General features: G+C 37.9%; 6 protein-coding genes across 6 annotated transcripts; 4 read left to right on the top strand and 2 right to left on the bottom strand.

Moving 5' to 3' along the window:
- The first annotated feature begins 125 nt into the window (after nt 1-125).
- On the top strand, nt 126-2112 carry LOC113717556 (uncharacterized). The gene is made up of 2 exons (XM_027242302.2): nt 126-428; nt 1657-2112. The coding sequence occupies exons 1-2, from the start codon at nt 373-375 to the stop codon at nt 1847-1849; spliced, it is 249 nt and encodes an 82-aa protein (XP_027098103.1). The 5' UTR covers nt 126-372; the 3' UTR covers nt 1850-2112.
- Nucleotides 2113-2310: 198 nt separating this feature from the next.
- Nucleotides 2311-3656, bottom strand: LOC113717551 (NAD(P)H-quinone oxidoreductase subunit T, chloroplastic-like). Its single transcript, XM_027242287.2, has 2 exons — nt 3157-3656; nt 2311-2785 (listed from the first exon to the last, which is right to left on the bottom strand). The coding sequence occupies exons 1-2, from the start codon at nt 3507-3509 to the stop codon at nt 2368-2370; spliced, it is 771 nt and encodes a 256-aa protein (XP_027098088.1). The 5' UTR covers nt 3510-3656; the 3' UTR covers nt 2311-2367.
- Nucleotides 3657-6135: 2479 nt separating this feature from the next.
- Nucleotides 6136-6774, bottom strand: LOC113690069 (monothiol glutaredoxin-S2-like). The gene has a single exon (XM_027207889.2). It carries the CDS (start codon nt 6650-6652, stop codon nt 6344-6346), a length of 309 nt encoding a protein of 102 aa, XP_027063690.1. The 5' UTR covers nt 6653-6774; the 3' UTR covers nt 6136-6343.
- A 5057-nt stretch (nt 6775-11831) lies between these two features.
- LOC113690060 (glutaredoxin-C11) lies at nt 11832-12599 on the top strand. Its single transcript, XM_027207878.2, has one exon. It carries the CDS (start codon nt 12090-12092, stop codon nt 12396-12398), a length of 309 nt encoding a protein of 102 aa, XP_027063679.1. The 5' UTR covers nt 11832-12089; the 3' UTR covers nt 12399-12599.
- Nucleotides 12600-14177: 1578 nt separating this feature from the next.
- On the top strand, nt 14178-15043 carry LOC113717505 (glutaredoxin-C13-like). Its single transcript, XM_027242269.2, has one exon. The coding sequence runs from the start codon at nt 14450-14452 to the stop codon at nt 14753-14755; it is 306 nt and encodes a 101-aa protein (XP_027098070.1). The 5' UTR covers nt 14178-14449; the 3' UTR covers nt 14756-15043.
- A 3310-nt stretch (nt 15044-18353) lies between these two features.
- On the top strand, nt 18354-21575 carry LOC113717489 (membrane-anchored ubiquitin-fold protein 3-like). The gene is made up of 4 exons (XM_027242268.2): nt 18354-18797; nt 19443-19660; nt 20698-20868; nt 21347-21575. The coding sequence occupies exons 2-4, from the start codon at nt 19528-19530 to the stop codon at nt 21391-21393; spliced, it is 351 nt and encodes a 116-aa protein (XP_027098069.1). The 5' UTR covers nt 18354-18797; nt 19443-19527; the 3' UTR covers nt 21394-21575.
- The last annotated feature ends 884 nt before the right edge of the window (nt 21576-22459 follow it).

Raw genomic sequence — 22459 nt, 5'->3', positions numbered from 1 at the left:
ACACGCTACTTTTTAATTAACTAGTGAGAAAAAGTAGGCCTTTGGGCCATTAATACGCGCGCCATTACGTTCCAAAAAGAAAAAAAAAGTAGGCCTTTGGGCCAGTTACCATGACAGATCACTGAAGAAAGTAGTTGGTTAAGAGCCCATTAACACGCGGGTTTAACAGCGGAGGCGAGTAAAAGGAGTTGGATCTCTTATCTTCTGGCTGGATTTCCAAGTTCAGGCTTGGATCTCTTATATTTTGTTCTTTAGGTTGCTTTGTCAAGAATTAAGGGAAACATCAATAATCCCCGAATCAGAGTTGGGGGGGTTTCCAGTTTGATGGTAGTGGTGTTAAATTGGTGAAAGTGTGTATTATTACTAGCAAGAATGGCATTTTCATTAAGGAGGGTAGCCAACTCGCTGCCCTTCTCGGGGCTTTTCAGGTAGATTCCTTTCACTTCCTCCTCATTAACGGAAAAATTGACATTTTGTTTCTCGTTTTCTTCGAAGACGACTGGGATTGAGGATTTTTGCTACTCCGCTGCAATTGGCAGCCTAGAAATCGAGAGTCCGAATTATTTTAGTGCTAAATCAGTTGAGCTTATAATCAGGCTGAATATTTCCTTTCTGAAATTTTGAATCTTTAATCTTGAGAGCTTATTTGTGGACAAGTGGCGCCTTCTGTGAACTTTATTGATTTTCCTTTAGTTGGTTTCTGCTGTCTGATGAACAAGACGAGCATTGTGGATTTGGTGAATATACACATGTTAGATTTAGCTTCTTCTTCTTCTTCTTCTTTTTTTTTTTTGTTTTTAAATGTGTTTTTCGAAGGGGCTGGGGGTGGGGTGTGTTGTCTTTACCTTTTACGGATTCTCTTAGTGTATCCTCTTCTGTGTATTGTATTGCCTGAGTGTTCGTAGAATTGGCAAGAGCTCAATACATCGACTAGCTATCCGTAGATTTTCCTTGTTATGTTTCTTGCTTGCGTTTTAGTGCTGTGTCCTATGAGTTTACTTACATAAAATACCTTTGAACAGCTATATAATTGATCCTCACAAGTAAGGTTGAGGGTTGATAGTGTAACCTTTTGAATCAAGGAATTTGCCTTTTTGACTCTTTTTTGAGTAATTCCTGTACTGTATAATTGTCTTAGATAGGGTATGTGTGTGTGTGTTCAGTCTACTCTACTATGTGCGGAGGTGTAGGAATGCTTGTATATTCGTTAGGATTCTCCAGTTGTTTTATCTGAGGTATGCGCAGCTATAGTCAAAGATGTAAGAACTGCTTGTGGAGCAATGAAGGGAGTTGAGAGAACTCGTGAGAATTGGGGTTTAGCCATTGAGTGGAGCTTGCGTTTTGACACTTTTTGAGTAATTCCTGTACTGTGTAATTGTCTTAGGTAGGCTGCATGTGTTGAGGTTTGAGTTTCTTGCTGTTTAGCATTTGTCTTGCTGTTTAGCATTTGTAATGCTGAGGCTTATCTCTCTTTGTGTCTCTTTTTCTTATCAATAAAAGCTACAATTTTGTGCATTAAAAAATATATGAAAAAAATGCAGTAGAACACCTGTTAGATGCATGTTGTCCATCTAGTTGGACCTTTGTTTTGAGGGCACCTTCCCTTTTTGCATTTCCCTGTAGAGAACATTCAAAGTGCTTCCCTCTGTTTTGCAGAAAACTGGAACAGGATATGGAAACTGTGATCAAGGTTTTGCAACCAGGTCCTTTGGGAATAATAGAACACAAGTTCTCTCCAGAAGAGATATGCAAGGCAAATTCTACCGTAATGACGGCAGTAGAGAATTGGCGAAGGAACGCTAAAGTTGAGCAGCAGAGCCCCATCTTCAAAGAATTTATTGATAAATGATTACTAATTGCCAGTCCAATTATTTCTTCAGTCCAACATGATAAAGGGAACGATCATGTATAAAGTCTATAGTTTTCCCTGTCTGAATTGCAACATATGTTACCATATTGCTTCTTTTTTGCGTTGATCCAGTTTTGAATCTGCATTTCAAATGATAGCTGTGTCATGCCATGTTAGGTTTACCAGTTGTTTGGTTCCAAAATAAGCACTTATACTTCACCTCCTACAACTTTTATGGAAGATGTGACTTGTTTGATAAAGGATACCATGCCTTTTTACAGCATTTAAATCAGTATGGTGAATGAAATTGGCAAAAGTTTTTGCATTTCATCTCTGCAAAAGTTAATGCCAGAAGAAAGGGGATAGAATTTCAATCTTGCAGGGGAGTGGGAGTTAAAAAGTTCGGAGACAGGTCTATAGAGTCTCTGATATCATATCTTTCGTTCTTTCAGCCCGGGAGATTTCATCATCAATGCTAGCAAATGGTATTATACACTTGACTGCAGAGTTCATTTGATCTAGTATTCTTTGAAAAACAATGCGTATACAATACAACAAATTGAGAATAGAATGATCAAAACATCAAAGGTCAAAGCTGATTTTGCCTGATCGCTCAGTTCCATGTTTCTGCCTCCAAGACGATCTACCATGTCTGGAATGGATTCCCAATTATCTACGTCTTGCATATATGGGTCTGCTAGCTTCTTTCTCATTTTGTCCGCTTCACGACTAGCTGCCTCCTGGGCAAGTGTCCAATCATAAAACTTGCGCTTTTCCTCGTTGCTTAAGATGTCATACACTTCCCTTAATTTCATGAATTGGTCTGATGCTGCTTTAAGAGGAAGTGATGTCGTGTCTGGATGATATTCCTTTGATAATCTCCTGTAAGCAACTTTAATTTCCTCCATGTCTGCTTCTGCAGATACTCCTAAGAACCTGGTAGAAAGTAGCAGGAAATTTAGCTTGGCACCTATAGTTCGTAACCCCAAAAAAGAAAAAAAACCCACCCTCACCCAGGGGAAAAGGAATACAGGAAAAAGGTGTGTAAGCTTGTAATTCACTTAATAGCAGTACAGGGAGATTTTTTGGCGCACACTTTTCACATAGTGGATTTAATTATAGTATTCTGTAATGATTGACTGGCTGCTCCTCACAAGATTCTTTGAACAAGGAACTTTGAGGTGCATGACCCAAGAGGGAGAAAGGGCAGCCACGGAAACCAGGGAAGCAATCGGGGCGGCAAGAAAAAACTAAGAAAAGGTGACATAATATCACAGCAGGAAAAGGAGGGGGGAAGGAAGACTTACTGATAATGAGAATCCGATGAACTGTTTAGAAGGTCGGAGAAGTTTTGACCTAAGAGATTCTGGTCGGTTTTGAGCTGCTCTTGTGTTGGCTGTGATTTAGGACCTCCTATCCATCCCTCATCCTCGTTCTCCCAGTGGATTCTTGTGTCAACTCCAGGCGGTGCCCTTCGTCGCTGGTTTGGACCCTGTGCTGCGGCTGCTGCTGCTACAGCATAAATACGGAGATGCCCGCGGTTTAAACCCTTTCCATGTTTTGTCACTGAAGCTGAGTAGCCCTGAGTTCGATGACTCTGGGTATGGCGATCCTTTAATAGAGTTGGTAATGAAGTTGGTGGAACTGCAGGTGAAGCCATGCGAATCAGAAGTAGCAGCAGTCTAGTAGGAGGAGAGTATCAAGACAGTTGAGAAGAGGGAGTTTCCGGTTTCACCACCGCCACATGACATCGTGTGGTCGGCGTTTAATTCAGGTCAATTCAATTTTGGTAATATCAGTAATTGGAATATACATGGTAGTGTTGTTACATGACAAATCGCTCAGCTGAACCGCGGGACAGGCTACTAAATTACACTGGAGAATTTTTTTTTTCCCTGTATTTGTTCACACGGGATTCTTAGGACCACTTTTACGGTGACAATTCAGTGCTATTTTTATATTTATGTCAAGTATCCTGTTTATTTAATTTGTCATGTATTGTTTATTTAAATTTCTTCTACCATCACGTGATAAGTGGGATTGGCACTGAATTTGACACCGAATAGTGGCAATTGCAACAGGTATTGGTTAGTGTTGAAACTTATTGCTCAATATTAATAGTAGTCAATGATTAGGACCATTAATAAAGTCGGGTCAGCCCAAATTCTACTAATTTAGCACAAAAAAAATTCATTGAACCCAAGTTTTAATTGAATCGAATAGAGTTTGGATCTAAATATTAGATTCGAATTAAATATGAGCTAAACTTGAGTTATATTAGGCTCAGATTCGATTAAGGATCAGCCCATATATGAATATAATTATATATGTAAAAAAATGTAATAATAATTGTAATTTATAATTATCTATATTATATATAAAGGGAGAGGAGAGGGTTTGAGATAAACAAAAATCTGTCACTTTATATACTTTCTAAACTACCTTTAATGACGAGGGAAGTTATGGTGTAGACAAAAATCAATTTATCTTTGATCACTATCCACTATCAATATGATTTTTTCATATTCTATTTTTTAACTTATTTAATAAATCTTAATTTTAATTAACAACTACAAATTATGGTTATAAATAACTACTACTTTTTATAACATTTATTTTGGTAAATTTTTCTGCATATGTATTTTCAAAATAATAAAACCAAGTTTCTTGAAAATGATTTCAATAAATATATTCAAAATATTTCACAAATATTTTTTTTATTAGTTACACAGACATTAGTGTGTACCTTGAATACTAGTACACATTATGACATAAAATGTTAATAATTTATATGTAAATTTGTATTAATTCATAATTATAAAAATATATATTATATATAATTATGTATTTAATTATGAGTTTGGGCCAAACTCAATTTAAACCCGAACCTCATATATAATAGTGTGAGTTGAATTTGAATCTTTTTAACATGAGCTCAAAGTCCAATATTGGAAAATTCATAAACCTGACTCAAAAAATTCAATTGACGCCCTATCTATGATTTTTTTTTTTTTTTTTTTGTCTTTACAGTGGGTATCTGGGGTCTTGGGACTGGTAATACCTGACGACCCCAACTAATCCCACTGCAGATCGAGAGAGAGGCTGCCCAACATCATCCGACCAATGTTTAACTCGGATTCGAACGCTTGCGGAGGCTCTCACCCAACTGGGCTACAACCACCCGCTCTAGCCCCGGGGGCTTTCTTTCACTTTTCCTGTAAGTTTGGGCCGTCGTTATCATAGGACGGAGTCAACGGACACCTCTATTAAATTCCAATTGATATCTATCGTTGCCTTTTGTTTTTCGTTAAATTCGTGTGAGAATAAATACTCTATTTTCTCTTACATTGTGGTTGGAGTAAAATATGTGTACTCTGTTTTGTTCTCTTACGTGATTAAACAAATTTAACAAGGGTGTTGTCAATATTTCAATATCTTTTTTGGTAAGTATCAATATCGATATTTCAATATTAGTGGTGCTAATGCGATCTCGTTATGTTTGTATGTAGAATTCGTCAAATTTTATTTGAATTTTGTAGTGTGAAGCAATATTTTGATTTTGAGCTTTGATCTAATTATCATGAGAAGAAAGAAGTTTGATGTTAACTTGGAAGGTTGTGTATTAGTAGGCCTAGTATTACCCAGGGAAATTTAAAAAAGAAAGAAAGAAAGAAAACTACGCCCTTAAAATTTTCAGAAGAAGGGGAAATCATGTGATAATTCGATGTACGTACTTCCCAAGTTAATGGAGAAAAAAATTGTGTATTCTCCCATGAATGGAATTTCAGGGGATTAAACTGCAAGCTCAGGAAGGAAAAAAAAAAGGTACTTAATTTTACTTTTTCTTTAACCTTTGCTGCATCCTTTGAATACAGAACTGATGATGCTTAAGGCTCTGAATCGTTGATCCTAAATACCTTACTGAGCTATTTTTTCGCCGATATATTCATTCTGTATAGAGAATTTATGGAACTAGATACTGAAGAGCACTTGTCTACATAAGAATTTAGGATACAGTTATCTTGTCATAATTGATGATTATTATTGCATTGGTGATTAACTTTGGATCATTGTCGATTGATCCAGTTGGCTTCTGATGCACTCCGATTTGAATTGAATGGCACTCGTATGAGGGTGCATTGTTGGAACCAAATTTCATTTTTCCCTTGAATGTGAACTGAACACAGAGATTGGATTTTGGATGTACGACTTCTATACCTTTGCTCTCTTTCTGAACCCATGCATGTGAAAGTGATATAAGTTTTATCTCAAGTAGCAACGAGTAATTCAAGATACTAATATTCAAGCTGTCTGAATGAAGAAGACGCGTACAAAATGAAACATTGAATGCTGAAGTAAAAGGCACTCAATAAATGACTACAAAGATTTAGTTCCAACACAAAGGCTACTACTCCACATGCGGTGGTTGTTTGAGGTTCCTTATCAAGTCTCATCTGAGTTGGCGAGAGCATTCTTTGCTGCAGTTAATTAACGTCATACCCATATAGCTTTAGCCTGCTTCAGCAATGGGACTAGCTTTCCCTTGACATGGAGGCTCATGACCTCATTTGCTCCGCCCACCAATTCTTCCCCTATGTAAACAGCCGGCACGCTTGGTCTTCTGCCTGACGCGACCAGTGCCCTTTCTAGTTGGTGCCCATTTGGAAGCTCGTCAAGCTCATAGACAGTTGGGTTTGCACCAAAACTGCGAATCAGTGATTTGATGGTGTGGCACATGCAGCAAGAGGATTTGCTGAAGATTACCACTGGCTTGTCAGCTGTCAATCTGGTTATTGAGTCCATTACTCTGTTTATTACAGATCGTTGATACTTGATTTGTAGCAAAATGCTCGCTGGAAAGAGAAGGCGAACAATGTGCTTTGACAATTGAGGATAGAGCTAAGCTGTTGCTGTGAAGAGACCTTAGTCACCCTGCACATATATATATACACGCACATACACGTTTGAGTACTCAGTAATTGCCCTTCTTTCCAGATGGAGAGAGCCTAAAAAGATTGTTCTGAAAGACATTTCCTAGATTCCGAAATCAGCCTATCATTTTCTCCTTTTGTAATGAGATGCCAGCTCATTTGTCCAAAAATTGTCTCCGTAGTCTATATTTTACTCAGAAATTTGGAGCTAAATAATTGATACTCCAGACAATTAAGTGAGAGTAGTTATGCATTCTGGCAGGACATCAATGAACATTTGCTTTGAACATGATGCTTAGAAGGCCAGACACGGTAACTAAATCAGGTTCCCAAGAAAAGTTGTGGGTTTTGTTAAATTACGTTGTACCGCATTTGGCATTTTAACTTCTAAATGTTGCATTTTGCTGATCGCATCCTGCATCTCCACTACCGTGCATGCGGAGAGAGCTGAATACAGTAGTAATAAGCTGCTAGCGGGATTTTTCCACTGCTAGTATCTTTGATACTAGTCTAGTTCCATCTGATGAATTCCTGATAGAGCCAACCTTTGAGCATCTGCTGAGGTGGAGAAAGATATTGGTGTTATCCAAATGCTGTACCTTTTGTTCTTCCCCAAGTAGAGTAGAAGTCTAGAACCGAAAGACAGTCTGACGAGAAAAGCTAAAGAATTTCTCTGGAAAGCCTGTGATTTTTTTTATTATTTAAAATTTTTGTTTGCTCATTGAGAAAATGTTCTAAAATATAGAGAGGAAATTCAATTCGTATGATGCCGAAATATATTCTTGAATGGTCATAATAGCATATAGTATCAATATTTTTAGAAGCGTGTGCTAAAATAAGCAACGTGCAAGGCTCGCTTATCCCCCTTAATTAATTGGGCTACTAAGACAATTTACGCTCATGATAAAGAATTAAAGACCAATTAACCGTCCAATGATCTGGTCGGTGGTACTGGGGAAGACTCAGTCAGAACAACGATCTTAGCAAGCCGATCTTGCAGGATAAGATCCTTAACCCACTTATGGAAGTTTTGAGCACTTGCAATAATTACACACTTGGAAAAGGAGCAAGAAAAGTTACAATACATGCAAGGGAAATTAAACGAAGGTGGGAGAAGAATATTTTGGTCTTTGACTACGCTAATTATAAAAAATGGATCACTGCAAAATGCTAAAGCACTCCACGTGCGATAAATTTCCATTGATTAAGCTGTCACTTTTGCAGAGTCTAGTTGACCTGCATTGCATTCAAGATATACACATGCATTAGATTAGTAGTTGACTCTGATGTAGCAGTAATCTTTTTAAGTTCATGCAATCAATCGTATAATCAAGTCGGTCACTTAAATTTGAGATGGCCCTTGACAAGAATAAATTAAGAGATATTCGTACGGCCTAGCCCAATAGAAGAAATTAATATGCTAATTAGCTATTCTATTCTCTCTCTCTCTCTCTCTTTTTTTTTTTTTTGGACCTGTCAATGTTTCTTGCTTTTAGATATGCCTGGTGATAGCGTTAGGGTTTTACGTGGGGTTGACAATGCAGGAGGGAATATTACGGGTGCCATTTACGGCCACGTATCATTCATCCTGCACAGAGAGGAGATAGCAAAATGTATGCCTGGTGGTGGCGAGGCGTCCAGCTATTGATTGGTGTGTTGGAAGGAATCAGTTTGCACAAGCTGCTCTCGATCCGGCTCAAGAAAAAGGCCGGCGGCACCAATTCTCGGAAAAATTTTTGTGTATGAATTGGAATCAGCTATTTCATCTTCGGACATGGGCCTCTTATTATCATCTTACATTACATGTTGCAAGGATTGAGAATCAGGATCTAACTCGGAGGAGGAAGACTTTTGTTGTCAGCGAAATCTCTCTGTCTTTCGCTCCCACCCTTCTGAATAAAATGAATTGATCAGGAATAGTCAGTCGTTCCCCTTGGATATAGCTACTCAGCAGTGCTGCGGTAGGTATGTGTAGAGGGAGAAATCCTCTACGGACCAAGAAAAGATACGAAACTCAATACACTCATTACCCCCTGTTCTATTATTTTCAAATTGACTTGAGCGTCGGAGTCACAACGAAGAGTTAATCTCGCTGTTTGGCTTATTGCAGGTCGGCTCGGCCGCCTCTGTCCGGCGATCAGCTCGGACTGTGCCCTCGGCGGGTTCTACAATATGCATATAAAAGAACAATTGGATATGAAGAGAAGCTGCAATTCGCAAGTCAGACACAACTGGATAAAAAGTACAGGCCGATCGGGGTCGGGTCCTGGCATGTATATGACTATGTGAGCCAACAGGGCAATTTGGTGGCTAACATAAGACGTTCTAGTAATTAGATTTGACCGTTTTAGCATTTTTGAAATGAACACAGAGTTTAAAAAATTAGCACATCACCCCTAACTTGATAATTTACTGATTGATGGACCATAAAAGACGGCGACTTCTCCCATACAATTCTTGCAGAGAGTTGAAGAAAGCTTTTTATTCTCGGAATTATATGACAATTGGCATCTCACTTGAGATAATGGCAATAATGCAGTTTTAATCTTTTCTTGTTATCAAAATTGGCATTACGCTTCTCCCCTACATATATATGCCGTCTGTACTTTTTTAGGTCATGAGGATTTATACCTTTGAAAAGAAAGAAAGGATGGCAATTCATTACATCATATCCTTTTTACTACTCCTCCGTATATGCCACTTTGGTTGGCAATTCTGTCATGAAGTTACTGCATGCCGCTTTGGTTCTTCGGGAGCATATACATAATATATGGTGTTCTTTTATTAAGGTCAATTCCATGGTTTTTGTTTGGACGATAATCTAGTACTTAAGATGGCTTCGCGAGTACATATATACTACTGATATCTTTTAACTGATAAGCATATAGCATCATCAGGGAACCCTTTCACGAAAGAAAAGAAAAATCACACAAGCAAATCTGAAAAGCGTCGCCAATGTCTATAGACGTGGTTAACATGGGAGAGGCAAATTAAGGCAAACTACACCTATGTCTTTGTGCACTGACGATGAGTTTCTGCATCAGAAGCCAATAAAGCATAAGAATACACACACCAGAGTGGACTGGAGCAAGTCATCCGGCAGTACAAGTCAAAATGAGGGTGACTAGTCCCCCGGCCTGCACGAATCTTCTGAAAGAAAAGGATGCATGCTCCCTGATTGAGGAGTCGGATGATCAATAAAAACAAGAACTAGGCATATACTTGATGACATGAGTTGCCATCGTATCTGCTGCTCTGTTGTGCTGGCCTCTCGCTGTTAATGTATAAGAGGGTACAGGCAGGGTAGGAATTCCCATTCGCCACTAGATCGACACGGTAACACCGAATATGAGAAAAGCCAGCACCTCCCCCCCCCCCCGGCCCCCCGCCCCCCAAAAAAAGGGTTACCATTGGATCCTATCACCTTGTGCCACTGATTTGGATATGCACACATCGGGATGACATGTAAATGTGCCCAGAGAATTCGACGAATTTCAAACTTTTTACGACCTAGACTAGATTCTTTATACCCCTACTGCGTCAACGAACATCATATCCACTAGAAGCATATATGATATATCTACCCGACATTGGTTTGGGGTCCTACAATTACAGGTCTGATTGTAAGATGCAATTAATGGTTGGGATGGGTTTACATTTATTGTTTTAGCATATTCATGGTTAAGTAGAACTCTACATTGCACTGTGTAATTGTCACTCGTTATAATAGAAGCTCCTCATCAATCTAACATCTTCTTCGTCATGGATGTTTAAGTGCACACAACACAGTGCAAGTAGATGACGAAAACATTTTGTTATTTTCTTTTGAGAAGGTAACTATGTGTAGCATGGTATACACGGAAGGAATTATTATGTTTGGAAAGACTAAATTCACGTCCTTCAATCCTAAATCTACACTCTGTACAAGGTTCAATACTGATGGTATAAATCATGAATACATTTAAGGGTGCAAAGTACGATGGCATTAGTATGTTTTCTTTGATATCTGATTCTTCTCTCTCTCACACACACACACATATTTTCTTGTTGCACTCAGTACATGTTTACATGGCCAATTCATTTCCTGATTCTCTTATTCTGTGCTTTTTCATGAATTTTATGCCATGAATTTGAGTAGGGACCAATGCCAAGAAAAGTGGTATGAATTGGATAAACTCTTATCTCTTTACACCTCAGCGACGAACCTGCGTACAGAAACAAGACCAGGGGAAGGTGCAGAGGCGATAGCAAGGAACCCTGTGTCTTGCTAACTAGACGTTCTTCCAAAAAATCAGATGGTGATTCTTCGCTGATTAAATCTCCCCCAGTTAGTCCGGAGATTTAATTTCCCAGAGAGTTGACATTGCAAAACGATAACTATGTGTAGCAAAAAGAAAAGGGTGGTCTCCTCCCCTGTTCCCTATAAGGAATATAAGTCTACAGAATCATGGATTTCAAGAAAACGTTGCCATTTCAGAACATTTTCTCAGATTTTTTATTCCAACGTATACATGCGGATCTTTTTCTGCCTTGGATTAGATCTCTCAATCAACTGACGATCTTTGCTTTAAAATTATGTAATGACAGAATATATCCTACCCCTTACTGGATAACTGATGATAGTAGCTAACTAAGCAATGGAGTGATTCAGCAGAAAGAAGTCGGCGAGATTACAAAGACATATGTCGTACGGACGGACGGACATTTGAGAATTTGGGATAGGGGTCAGGTCATACCTTAGCAGCAGTAGTGTTAATTATATTTGAGCTAGTAGCAGTACCACTACAAAACGATAATGTGTCCACTTGCGTGTATGAGCACAAAGGGTCAGTATCAAGCAAATCATCAGAGGGAGGGAGGGAGGGAGGGAGGGAGGGAGGGGAGGGGACATTTTCCTTATCCAAGCAAATATCTCAAGGAACTTCCACCTTTTCATTTTTCTATCAGTTTTTTTTTTTTTTTTTTATGTTTTCTCTCCCGGCCCCTCTGGAGTCTGGATAGACAACCCAATCTTTAACTGTCAACTGCCACTATAAATAAAGGATGATGAGAGCTTCGACTCCTCAGGGGCAAGCCTCAGACTCGCATTCCACACAGCACAGTCTAGTCTGTCTAATTGTAAGACTCAATTACTTTTACTCGCTCCCCAAATAGTATTTGATAGCTTAGTTTAGCTCTTCCAGCTAGTTAGCTCCCAGAAATTAAACCTTACAAGCCCTCTGAATTTAAGTGAAGATTGAACTTGTAGTTGCATTACTACAGCATTAATTGGCCACGGGCTTTCCGCATTTTTTACTGCGCTTGTTGGAATGGATACGATAAGAGATTTGGCTTCAAAAAAGGCAGCAGTGATCTTTACCAAGAGCTCGTGTTGCATGTGTCACAGCATCAAGGCGCTCTTCTATGAACTTGGTGCAAGTCCCGCTGTTCACGAACTTGATCACGATGCAAGCGGAAGGGAAATGGAGAGGGCCTTGCGGAGCTTAGGATGCAATCCGGCTGTTCCTGCTGTTTTTATTGGAGGTGAATTTGTAGGATCGGCTAAGGATGTTATATCCCTTCACGTCGATGGATCTCTAAAACAAATGCTCATTAATGCCAGGGCTATTTGGTTCTAACAGTAAACGATATCCATGTTTTCTGTTTCTTGAGAAACAACTAGTACCGTGACTAAAAGCTGTTTAAGGTACTCAGCATTCTAGTTTTTCTTCTGTCAAGGTTGCCAAACTTTTAAAGAATTGGCTCTTAGATAATATAATATATATATATATATAAATTGTCTTGTAGGTTTTCCTTATATAACTACTGCAAGTTGTGTATTCCAGGTTCAAAGTTAAGCTTTTCAGGAATGCTTTCCTCTATTCGCTTTCTGCTGTTCACGTACATGAATTTAACAGCTACCGAGCAACGTATTTACTCCAAGAAAATCCAAACATTCAAGTATTATGGCTTAAAAACGAAATGATCATGAACAGAAAAGTGTAACACAATACCAAACCTGCAACCCCTCCCCCAGCCGCAGCGTGAAACCCTCTCGTTTACTCAGAGGTGCTAGTCAAGAAGGAAACCAGTCATCATAAGATAAGAGGTTCTATTGGGCAGAAAATTTACCAACTATACAGGGGTGCAAGTTATTAGCCACTTTTAAGTAGTTTTAGTCCTTTCTCGGCAATAGTTTACTTGGAATCGTGCTATAACTAGATCAGTAGTCTCTAAGCACTAACTTATCAACAATCCTTCATCTATTGGCTCGCCAATCCATGGCCAAAGAAAATACTCAAACATGTCCAAAGAAAGCAGATAATTTGCAGCTTCATTCGCAATGGAAAAACGTCCTAGTTCGAGTCCTATCGTGACTCGAGACTCGGTCCAATTTTCAAGTCCAATAACTTATGAACCTCGGGGCCTGTGAGGATATTTACATCGAATGAGCTCTCTAAGCCAGCAACGATTCCATGCGGAAAATTACGTCCAATATTCTGGCTTGAGTATTGTAATCCAACGGATACAAATAGGCTTTTTTCTCCTTTTTTTTCTTATTTTTTTCCCCTCCCCTCCCCTCCCCTGATAGACAGTTAAATCTATCTATAGATGTCTATATTTAATAAAGCAAACAGAATAAATGCGCATATACCTCATTTTAAATCATCATCGAAGGGAAGCGGAACGGCGTTTTCATTCTACTTCAATTTTGTGAACGTTCTCATCTAGATTTATGTCTAACACTCCCTGTTCGAAATGCAATAAGAGTATATAAAAATTAGTTACAAATTCATGCCTGAGTAATACATTGGCTGGTGCAAAGGTGATATGCGAATTATTAGTGGGTGCAGCACAAAGAATCAGAGCCACCGAAAGCAATCGCATTGTGATCTTTCTAGCTACCGGAGAATAAATTGAGAGGAGAATCTGGTTGAGATAGACAACCCAGGATCAAGAATTTTCTGCTTTTGCTGTAATATTTTAGATAACATTCATCTTCGATTTATATTCTATCTATATATATATATATGTATGTATGTCCACATATTGCGGACATGCACAAGGCACTGGACTGTGCACGGTGTTAATACAGTGTTTGTTAGGGAAATTGATTCTTGACCAACAATTTAGCCAAGAAATATCATCAAATAGATCCTTTGAAAATCAAATGATAAAAGCTCTCTAGTCTCCAGCCGTATATGAATCTGTTCAAAGGTGACAGGGTATATCATATGTGTATGAACCAACTTGTTTGGTGTGCGTGGAACAATATAGTATCCAGGCTGAAAGTAACTTTAGTAGTTTTCGGGCATCTTGGTAAAGACCACCATCTTTTGAATGTGCTTTCTTTCACGTTTATACCGGAGAGGGTAGTCCACTTTCAGTTTCAGCTGCTTTATTTATAAATAGAGTAGCACGAGAGAACTTAACTTCAAGCAACCTCTCAGCTTTGAAATCACCGCTACTATAATATTAGAACTTCTCCCTTTTACTTACCTACTACTGCCTTTGATAGCAAGACCCGCCATCAGATCAGAATTCAACTTGGATTCGGGATCTGATGGTTTGCGAATACATCCAAATCTAGAAGATCGAAGACACCAGCAATAATCTTCAGTCCTGTTTCGTAGTCCGGTACTGTGTACATCTTAGCTAATCAGAAGGGTAGTAGCTAATTAATCATCAAATGGACAAGGTACTGAGGCTGGCGTCCGAGAATGGACTGGTGATTTTCAGCAAAAGCACATGCTGCTTGTGCTACGCAGTCAATATTCTGTTCCACGAGCTGGGGGTTACTCCTTATATTCATGAAATCGATCACGATCCAGATGGAAAGGAGATTGAGAAAGCTCTGATGAGGATGGGGTGTAATGCGCCAATCCCGGCAGTTTTCATTGGCGGGAAGCTGGTTGGATCCACCAATGAAGTCATGTCTCTCCACCTAAGCGGCTCCCTCCTTCCACTTCTCAGGCCATACCAGCCATCGACTTAAAAGAAGTCTGCTGCTATAAACTTAATTTGCGTTTGCAGGCGTTTGTTTGCAGTACTACTAGATTAAGAAGAAGAATAAGCTAGCTTCGTCTCTCTCCCGTGTAGTGAGCTCTCTACAGTCTACATGGAACTGCCAGTTACTATTCTCTCTAAATCCATAAGCAATCGTCTAGCTATTAATTATGTGTTCAAGATTTAGTAGCTAGTTTCCATTAATTAGCATGTATGAGCACGTAGCTTAGCCATATGCAAATTATATACATATATAATTATCTGGCCTTTTCGCCTAGTCAAAGAATCATGTAGTCTATTTGCTTTCCTTAATGATGAATTTAGTGTGTTATTTTAACTACAAACCGCGTAATAAAGTTATAATATGATTAATTTATTTATTTGCTCTAGTTTTAGCAATCATTTAATTACAGAATCCTATCCAAGAATATTAATATTGCAAGCACTAGTCTATATAAGCATAACCGGATTGATGAGATGATGCATTCACGTCATTAGTTTGCATCAATATGTGCGCGCTAATGAATTTACCAAAAAGATGATGCATCACCAGTTCCTTCAGAGTTGTGGCACTTCTTGATTATGCATCCGACAGGATAGTTGCATGCACGAAGATTGGCGGACGAGCATTATACTAACATGCATTACCGTAACATTTACATTTGCCTCCCGCCAGCTCCCCTGTCTGATCTCCGGCGAGCGGAGAATTAAACATCGATCGATCGTCTGAATAATTATGCAAAGCTTTGAATCAACAGAATCTGGGATCATTAGACCTTAAACTACTAGCGGTTACGTGCATTCGTACAAATGCACGTAGCATAAGCGGACAAAGATGAACAAGTTAATTAATCAATTGAATGGATTCTTTTGGCGGAATGCTTGGAATATGTCAACTGCTGGTGATAAAGGGAGGGGACCCAATGTAAGAGAAAATTCACAGGGACAGAAGTAAAATGCTGATGCTTTCTGCTGTCAATATTCCTGCGGCATTGCTCAATTTGATAAAGTTCCAAAGCAAAATCATCCACTTTTCTAGTGTATATCATCAGCTGCAATTGATTCTTCCACTTTCCCGTCGACAATGATAGCTTGCTAACTTTATTCTTGTGTATTATGTTTGTTTTCAATTCCTAATTATATTAGTTTAGAAAATTTGAAGAACAGATCGTTGGGGTGTTGCTTCATCAAACTACAAATGCATCATCACAAATGAAATAAGTCGCTAGGCTCATAATGGCTGTGGATTCTCTCGATGCTAATCAGATGCCGCTGGTGCCGGTATGAGAAGACCCTTTAAGTAGCTTCACTTTTTTTTCTGATTATGAATGAATTGTGTTGTGTTTATGTTAAGTAAAAGTTCATTGAAGCCAACGTTTGTTATTTACTTCTCTAACATCAGATGATTAATGTATTAGGAACCGCAAAAAAAAAAACAAAAAAGAAAGAAAGAAAGGGAGATTGAGCAGAAAGTAGCAACAATCTTGGGTCCTTTTCATCAAAGAAAGGAAAACACAAAATAATTGGTGCCGCCACATTCATTTGTTACACAGTGTAACAAACACTCACATGTGGCCAAGGTTTGCAAAATCGAAACCTACGTAGGATCGATTTTAATTTTATAGGATCAGACCGTAGGAGCGTAAGATCCCACCAAAAACTTCCAAATTAATTAACATTCATGTGTAACGAACACTCACATGCCGCACCCTTTTTTTCTTTGTGCAAGTTTTGCACTATTTGATATATCTTCAACTGAGTTAGCGTAAATCAATATTTGATGTAATTTGCTTACTATTTGATGTATCTTTCCACTAGGTTGGTGTAACTTTTACACTATTTACACCAAAATGGTGTACAAGTTAAACTAATTTGGTGAAAAAAATATACGCCAATTATAGCAAATAGTGCAAGACTTGCACTAACTTAAAAGAGTGTAACACTAGTGAATTATGATACAAAAGATCAAAGAGTGGAATAGGCCTTTGTCATGTGGGCTGTCAAACTGTTTCCAAGATGCCTCCAACTTGACAAGTAGCCATTGAGCAAGCCGTAAAACCATCGGAAGGGAAGAAGCCGAACGAGCAGATTCTTGCATGAGATAAAAGCGAGCAACAGCCTTCTAGACGCCCCGATTCAAGATTCTTGGATATGGACGGCAGAGAGGAACGATCCATATGCATTCCGCACCGAGAATCTCTGGCGGATGAAAACTCGGCAACTTCTTTAATGCGCACAACTGGTTGCTTTTGGGCTTCGGTATAAGTAATTAGAATCATTTTTTATTTTTGAAACCAGATGACCCGGAAAAAAGCGAAAATCGTTGGGATTGTTTGGATAGAGAGTATTATTCGAAATATTATTTGAAAAAATTACTGTAACACTTTTTGTGATGTGATGTATGAGAGATAAAAAGATGATCGGAAATATAAAAAGGTAGATTAGAAAATGTATTTATGATGCAAGCGAAATATCATTTGAGATAATTTCACTATCCAGACAAACTTGCCTCTCTTTACTTCTAATTAATGATCTTTTAATTTCTTTCTTCCTATTTTGTTCAAATAATAATCTCTCCTGAGTTTTTTCTAGTGAGAGAATTCTCTCTTCTAGAATTTTCTAATGGCGAGAGTTTTGCTCCCTCTCTCTCTCTCTTAGAATTCTATTGGGAAATTTTCTTTCTTATTTTTGGGATTTTACTTATTAGATCTGAGATTTCTCATACTTGTTTTGTTAGATCTAGAAATTCTCAAATCTGTTATATCAGATTTAACTTTTTCTTTGGGCCAAATTTGTTTCACATCAAATTTGGCGACATGCACGTAATAGAACTGCAGCGATTCATATGATTAGAAGACGTTTTGGAGTCTCATAGTAGTAGTGTTATTTTGTACTGTTTAGATTTGTCCTTAATATTCAATTTGACGTATCTTCTGCCATTAATGCAGATTGATGAGAATGGATTATAAAGTACTTTTATCCCAAAAAAAAAAGAAAAAGAAAAAGAAAATAGTGCCAACAATGAGAAGTTCTTTGGAACTAAGAGTGAGACATTTTGTTTCATGCGTGGCAAGTTGTACGGTGGCCATTGACCAACCCCAACGGAAATCCTATAAGTTCGTCAATGACCAACCACACCCAGCCAACTGGGTGACCCAATTATAGTAGCTGTCAAAGCTGATTCCAATTTTACAATCATCATTAATTATTAACATTAAATTCTAATTTCTAAGATGCACTACTCCAATAACTAACTTTCCCGAAACATTTAATACTAATTTTTTTGTTCCAAATTCTTCAATGGATTTGATTGTACCAAATTCCGAGTATCGAAGAATTTTGAGTCTTCCATAGATTCATTGTTGCAGTATCGAACCAAATGTCATGCAGAGGAATCAATCCTTTCTAAGCCCATAGTGGATGTTCAATCCTCCCCAACTAAATGGCTAGTTAGTAATTTGATTTAAGTGGATTGGATTAACCTAATCCATAAATCAAATTCCTAGAAACTATTAATTATTCAAATATTCAATTTATCACCTCTAATTACAGGATCATCGTATATAAGCATGATTTGCATACCAGATACATGCGCTCGCAGGCCTGCAATTTGCAAAGCCCGAGGATTTCGCCCGGTCGGATTCAAATATGGACCATCCCGGAGTGCGAGTGCACCCAACTATGGCGGCGGAAGAAATGAAGAGAGAAAAGAACAATAAAATAAAAAAGAGAGAGAAAAAAAAAGAAGAAAAGACGGTGCAAATTAAATTACACGCACTAAAAAGGCAAGGAAAAGAAAAGAACCGCTAAAAAAAATGAGCAGAGAAGAAGACGAGCTAAGCGTCAAAAGAAGATTAGTAGTGGTAGTATCATTTAAGGAAATAACAGACCTTTTCTGGTCCGTATGTCTCCTTTTTCCCTCTTTTATCTGATGTCGAGTCCAAAGCACCGACACAGTCTCCGACTTTCGCCAGGTCGCCGACCGATGCCGATTCCTCTTTAGTTGATGGCGTCTTGACTCGTTTCATCCGGTACTCCTAGCTTTCATTTGTTTATTCGTTTTCTAATTCGCTATTTATTCCTATACGCGTCTCATGTTGATTCGAAAATCGGATGGAATGAAATAGAAAGCTGTACAACTTTGTTAATACTTTTATTGTAATTAAACATGTTTTGGATACTGATTCTTAGCATACTGGAATGAACATTCTAGGTTTCGGTATTCTTTTCCTTTTTCTTATTATTAAAACTATTTTTCTGATTTCTTTTTTGTATTTGAAAATTTGCCTGAGTATTGTTGGATGTAGTAATATGTTAGCACAATTCGGAAAGCTAGGGTTTTGTATGCAATTTGTTGAACAGGGGCTTTGTATGCAATACTTAATTAATTCCGTACTGTTGGGTGCATCATCCCGTTGCAGAACCTTCTGCGAAAGCTGTTGGATAACATTTTTGCCCTCTACTGTTTGGTGATAGATTATTGGATTCATTTTTCAAAGTACAAATCTGTGAAAAGACAACTTGAATGTCTGTCTCATTTTCTATAACAGTAAACCAGTCGGACTAGTTTCTCTGTGTGGCTTTTTGGCTGGTATATCGCCACTGTTCTCATCAATTTCTTCGGCTATTATGCCTGTTGATTTTTCTTTGAGGTTCACTTATGTTTGTGTTGGCAGGTAAATTTGTAGAGCCAACTTATCCTGGAGGTTAAAAAAATTGGAATTGTTTGCATTGGGCTTTGAGCAGAGGTGAAGGGTTGTAATGGCTGAAGGGGAGGAGCTAGTTGAACTTAAGTTCAGAATCTATGACGGGACAGATATAGGACATGGAACCTATATATCATCAACAGCTATTTCTGTGCTCAAACAAAGGCTTGTTCATCAGTGGCCTCAAGGTTATTACCCATCTCTGTGTGTGTGTGTGTGTGTTTTTTTTTTTTTTTGGGAAGCCATTACCTATATTGTAGATCGTTATCATCAATCGAGTATTCATTCAATGTTTCGAGTTTCAATCTTGTTCTCAAGTTGTATGTGTTCTTTGAATTCTTGACTTGCGATGGTGCTGATAACGCTAGTTATGGTCATGTTCAGGTTCCGATGGTCTAAAGATGTACTTCTGATATTCCTTTTCTAGTTTTATTTTACTTTTTATTTTTATTTTTTTCTTTCTTTCTTTGGTAGTAATTGGGTGATCTCTTATGAACTTGTCTGCAAATTGTAAAAGATAAGTTGTTCTTGAGCTAAAAGTTAAGTTGCTTGTACTTCTCTCAAGTTCTTAACCGGGAGGAAGTTGTGCCCTGAGATTGTCATTAACTTAATGTAATTAATTTACAGACGAAGGCTTGTACAAGATTATCATCTGACCACACGTGATTGTTATATATTCTTATTGTTTTGGTATTTTCGTTGTTAAATATTGAAGGGGTGGATATGAAACTAGGAAAAAACTGGCATCAGAAATTATGATAGTTGGACATATAGACTTGTAGTTTATATCTAATCTCAGAGTATCAAATTCGATCCCATTTTCCCAGTCTGCATGTGAGAGATTTGGTATCTGGAGAGATTGCTGTAGTTCCTATCTCAACATTACAGACTTGTTAATGCCGAGGCTCTTTAAATCACTAAATTTTACCAAACATTATTTCCTTATCAATCGGATTGGCTAGAGTTGCTTGATTTAGATTTGCTGAAAGATCATATTTATTGTCGTGAAAATCTTATAATAAAGTCAAATCATGCACCCATGCATCTCGTTATATGGTCTTTTCTATTTAGATTGGTTTTTGTGATCTTATTTGGTAAATACTTGCTATCAATCATGCAATTTGCCTTGGTTCCTTCTGTGCATTTGGAACTTGCTCAGCATTGATCTTCTTTTACATTCTTTTAGAGCACTTAATTATGTTCTATTCGTATCCACAACTTTTAGATAAATCTATCGCACCCAAGTCAGCTGGTGATATCAAACTAATACATGCTGGAAAAATTTTGGACGATGGAAGGACACTTGCTGAGTCAAGAATACCCATTGGTGATGTCTCTGGTGGAGTTATTACAATGCATGTCGTGGTGCAACCCCCTAATAGTGGAAAGAAAACAGGTATTTTGGCTTATGCAACCCCCAGAATCCAACACATCCGTGGCAAGCATTCATTTTGTCTATGATTCTTTTAAAAATTTAACATTTGGATGAGTTTATGGTGTTCTAAAGCATCAGCCTGTTATCTTGTGATTGTTTGATGCTAAATTTTCAAGAAATTGGCCTATTCTTTTCCTTCTATCCGCTTCCTGGTGTGTTTCTAGCGTGCCTGGGCTGTGGAGGGATGTTTGCAGATTACAAAATGAAATTTTTACGGCAACCGAAGAAATTAACCAGGAATGATACATAATTGTAATATGACTGTCCCACCTTTGTATCGTTGCCATCCGTTGTGCATTTTCTTATTCGTCAAAGTCAAAGTTGTCTTATTAAGTTTTTATTTCTGGTTTTTTTTTTTTTTCTCTATTTGGCTTTTTAGGAGAGCTGTTGGTTTTTATCTAACATTCTGCTTCCTGGCTTTTGTTTCTCCTCTATGCAGAAAAGAACCCAAGTAAGACACAAAGATGCTTGTGCGCCATCCTTTAAAGTCAAACAGTCTGCTTCGAGGCCGAATGCTGAGAGGAATTCCCTGTACATTTTCACCTTCCTTCCTTCTGTTGCGCAACGTAAAATCTCCATAGGATTTCTTTTCGGAAACAGGAGTACAACAGACGAAAACTTATTATTGGCATACATGAATTGGAAATCAACCCTTTTAAGCTTTGCAAGTGTTTTTGTCGTTCGGTGTTCATTCTTCAGAAAGGGAAACGACCGCTACGCATCACCTGGTATATGATGGGAAAATGTTGGGTACATGAGGTGATACGTGTGTATATGCAACTCCTGGTAAGAAATGGACGACTAGGTAATATAGTACCATTCCTATTCTGTATAGGTCGGTAATATGTATGTAATGCTTTCTTGGATTACGGCGTAAAATGGGAACACGGTCCCAAATTTTTTAAAAGATTAATAATAAGGAGCATATGCATGTTACATTTAAAAAAAAAAAATTAGAATTTAAATTTACATTGAGATTCATTATCATTCATGATAGGAGTAACACTGCTGGTATAAAAACATTTTTATCATTTCACACTATTGATAATTAATTGAGATTAATTATCATTTCTCTTGCATTATAAAATATGTCTTAATTCACTTTTTAAATATTTTTAATCACTTTTTATTTCATATATATATATATATATCACATAAAAAAGTGTCATAATAATTATTTTAAATAATACTCTATGTAATTATTTTAAATAATATTCTGTGCAAACACCAACTCTTTATAATATGTTATACGCCCTACCCTGCTTGCTGATGCGGGTGCCAGGTACGCCCTAGAGGCTAGAGGTGCGAAATTTTTCACTCACATGACTTATTGACTTGGCTTAAGATGTAGCGTGAAGGAATCACCTCATTTTTTGGGCTGAAACTTGAAAGAGCCCTCGGCATAATTGATAGTACTTCAATAAAAAAAGAGTTTGGTTAGACGACAGCTCGTTTTAATTGATTTGTTAAGTAAATAAAGTTTGAACAGTAATGAATGATTATTAACCCAGTTTAAATCTTATATTGAGAAGCATGAAAGTGAAATTTGAAG

The sequence above is a fragment of the Coffea arabica genome, chromosome 1e, assembly GCF_036785885.1.
Source record: "Coffea arabica cultivar ET-39 chromosome 1e, Coffea Arabica ET-39 HiFi, whole genome shotgun sequence".
Lineage (NCBI taxonomy): Eukaryota > Viridiplantae > Streptophyta > Magnoliopsida > Gentianales > Rubiaceae > Coffea > Coffea arabica.
This window is presented reverse-complemented; position numbering and strand designations above follow the sequence as displayed.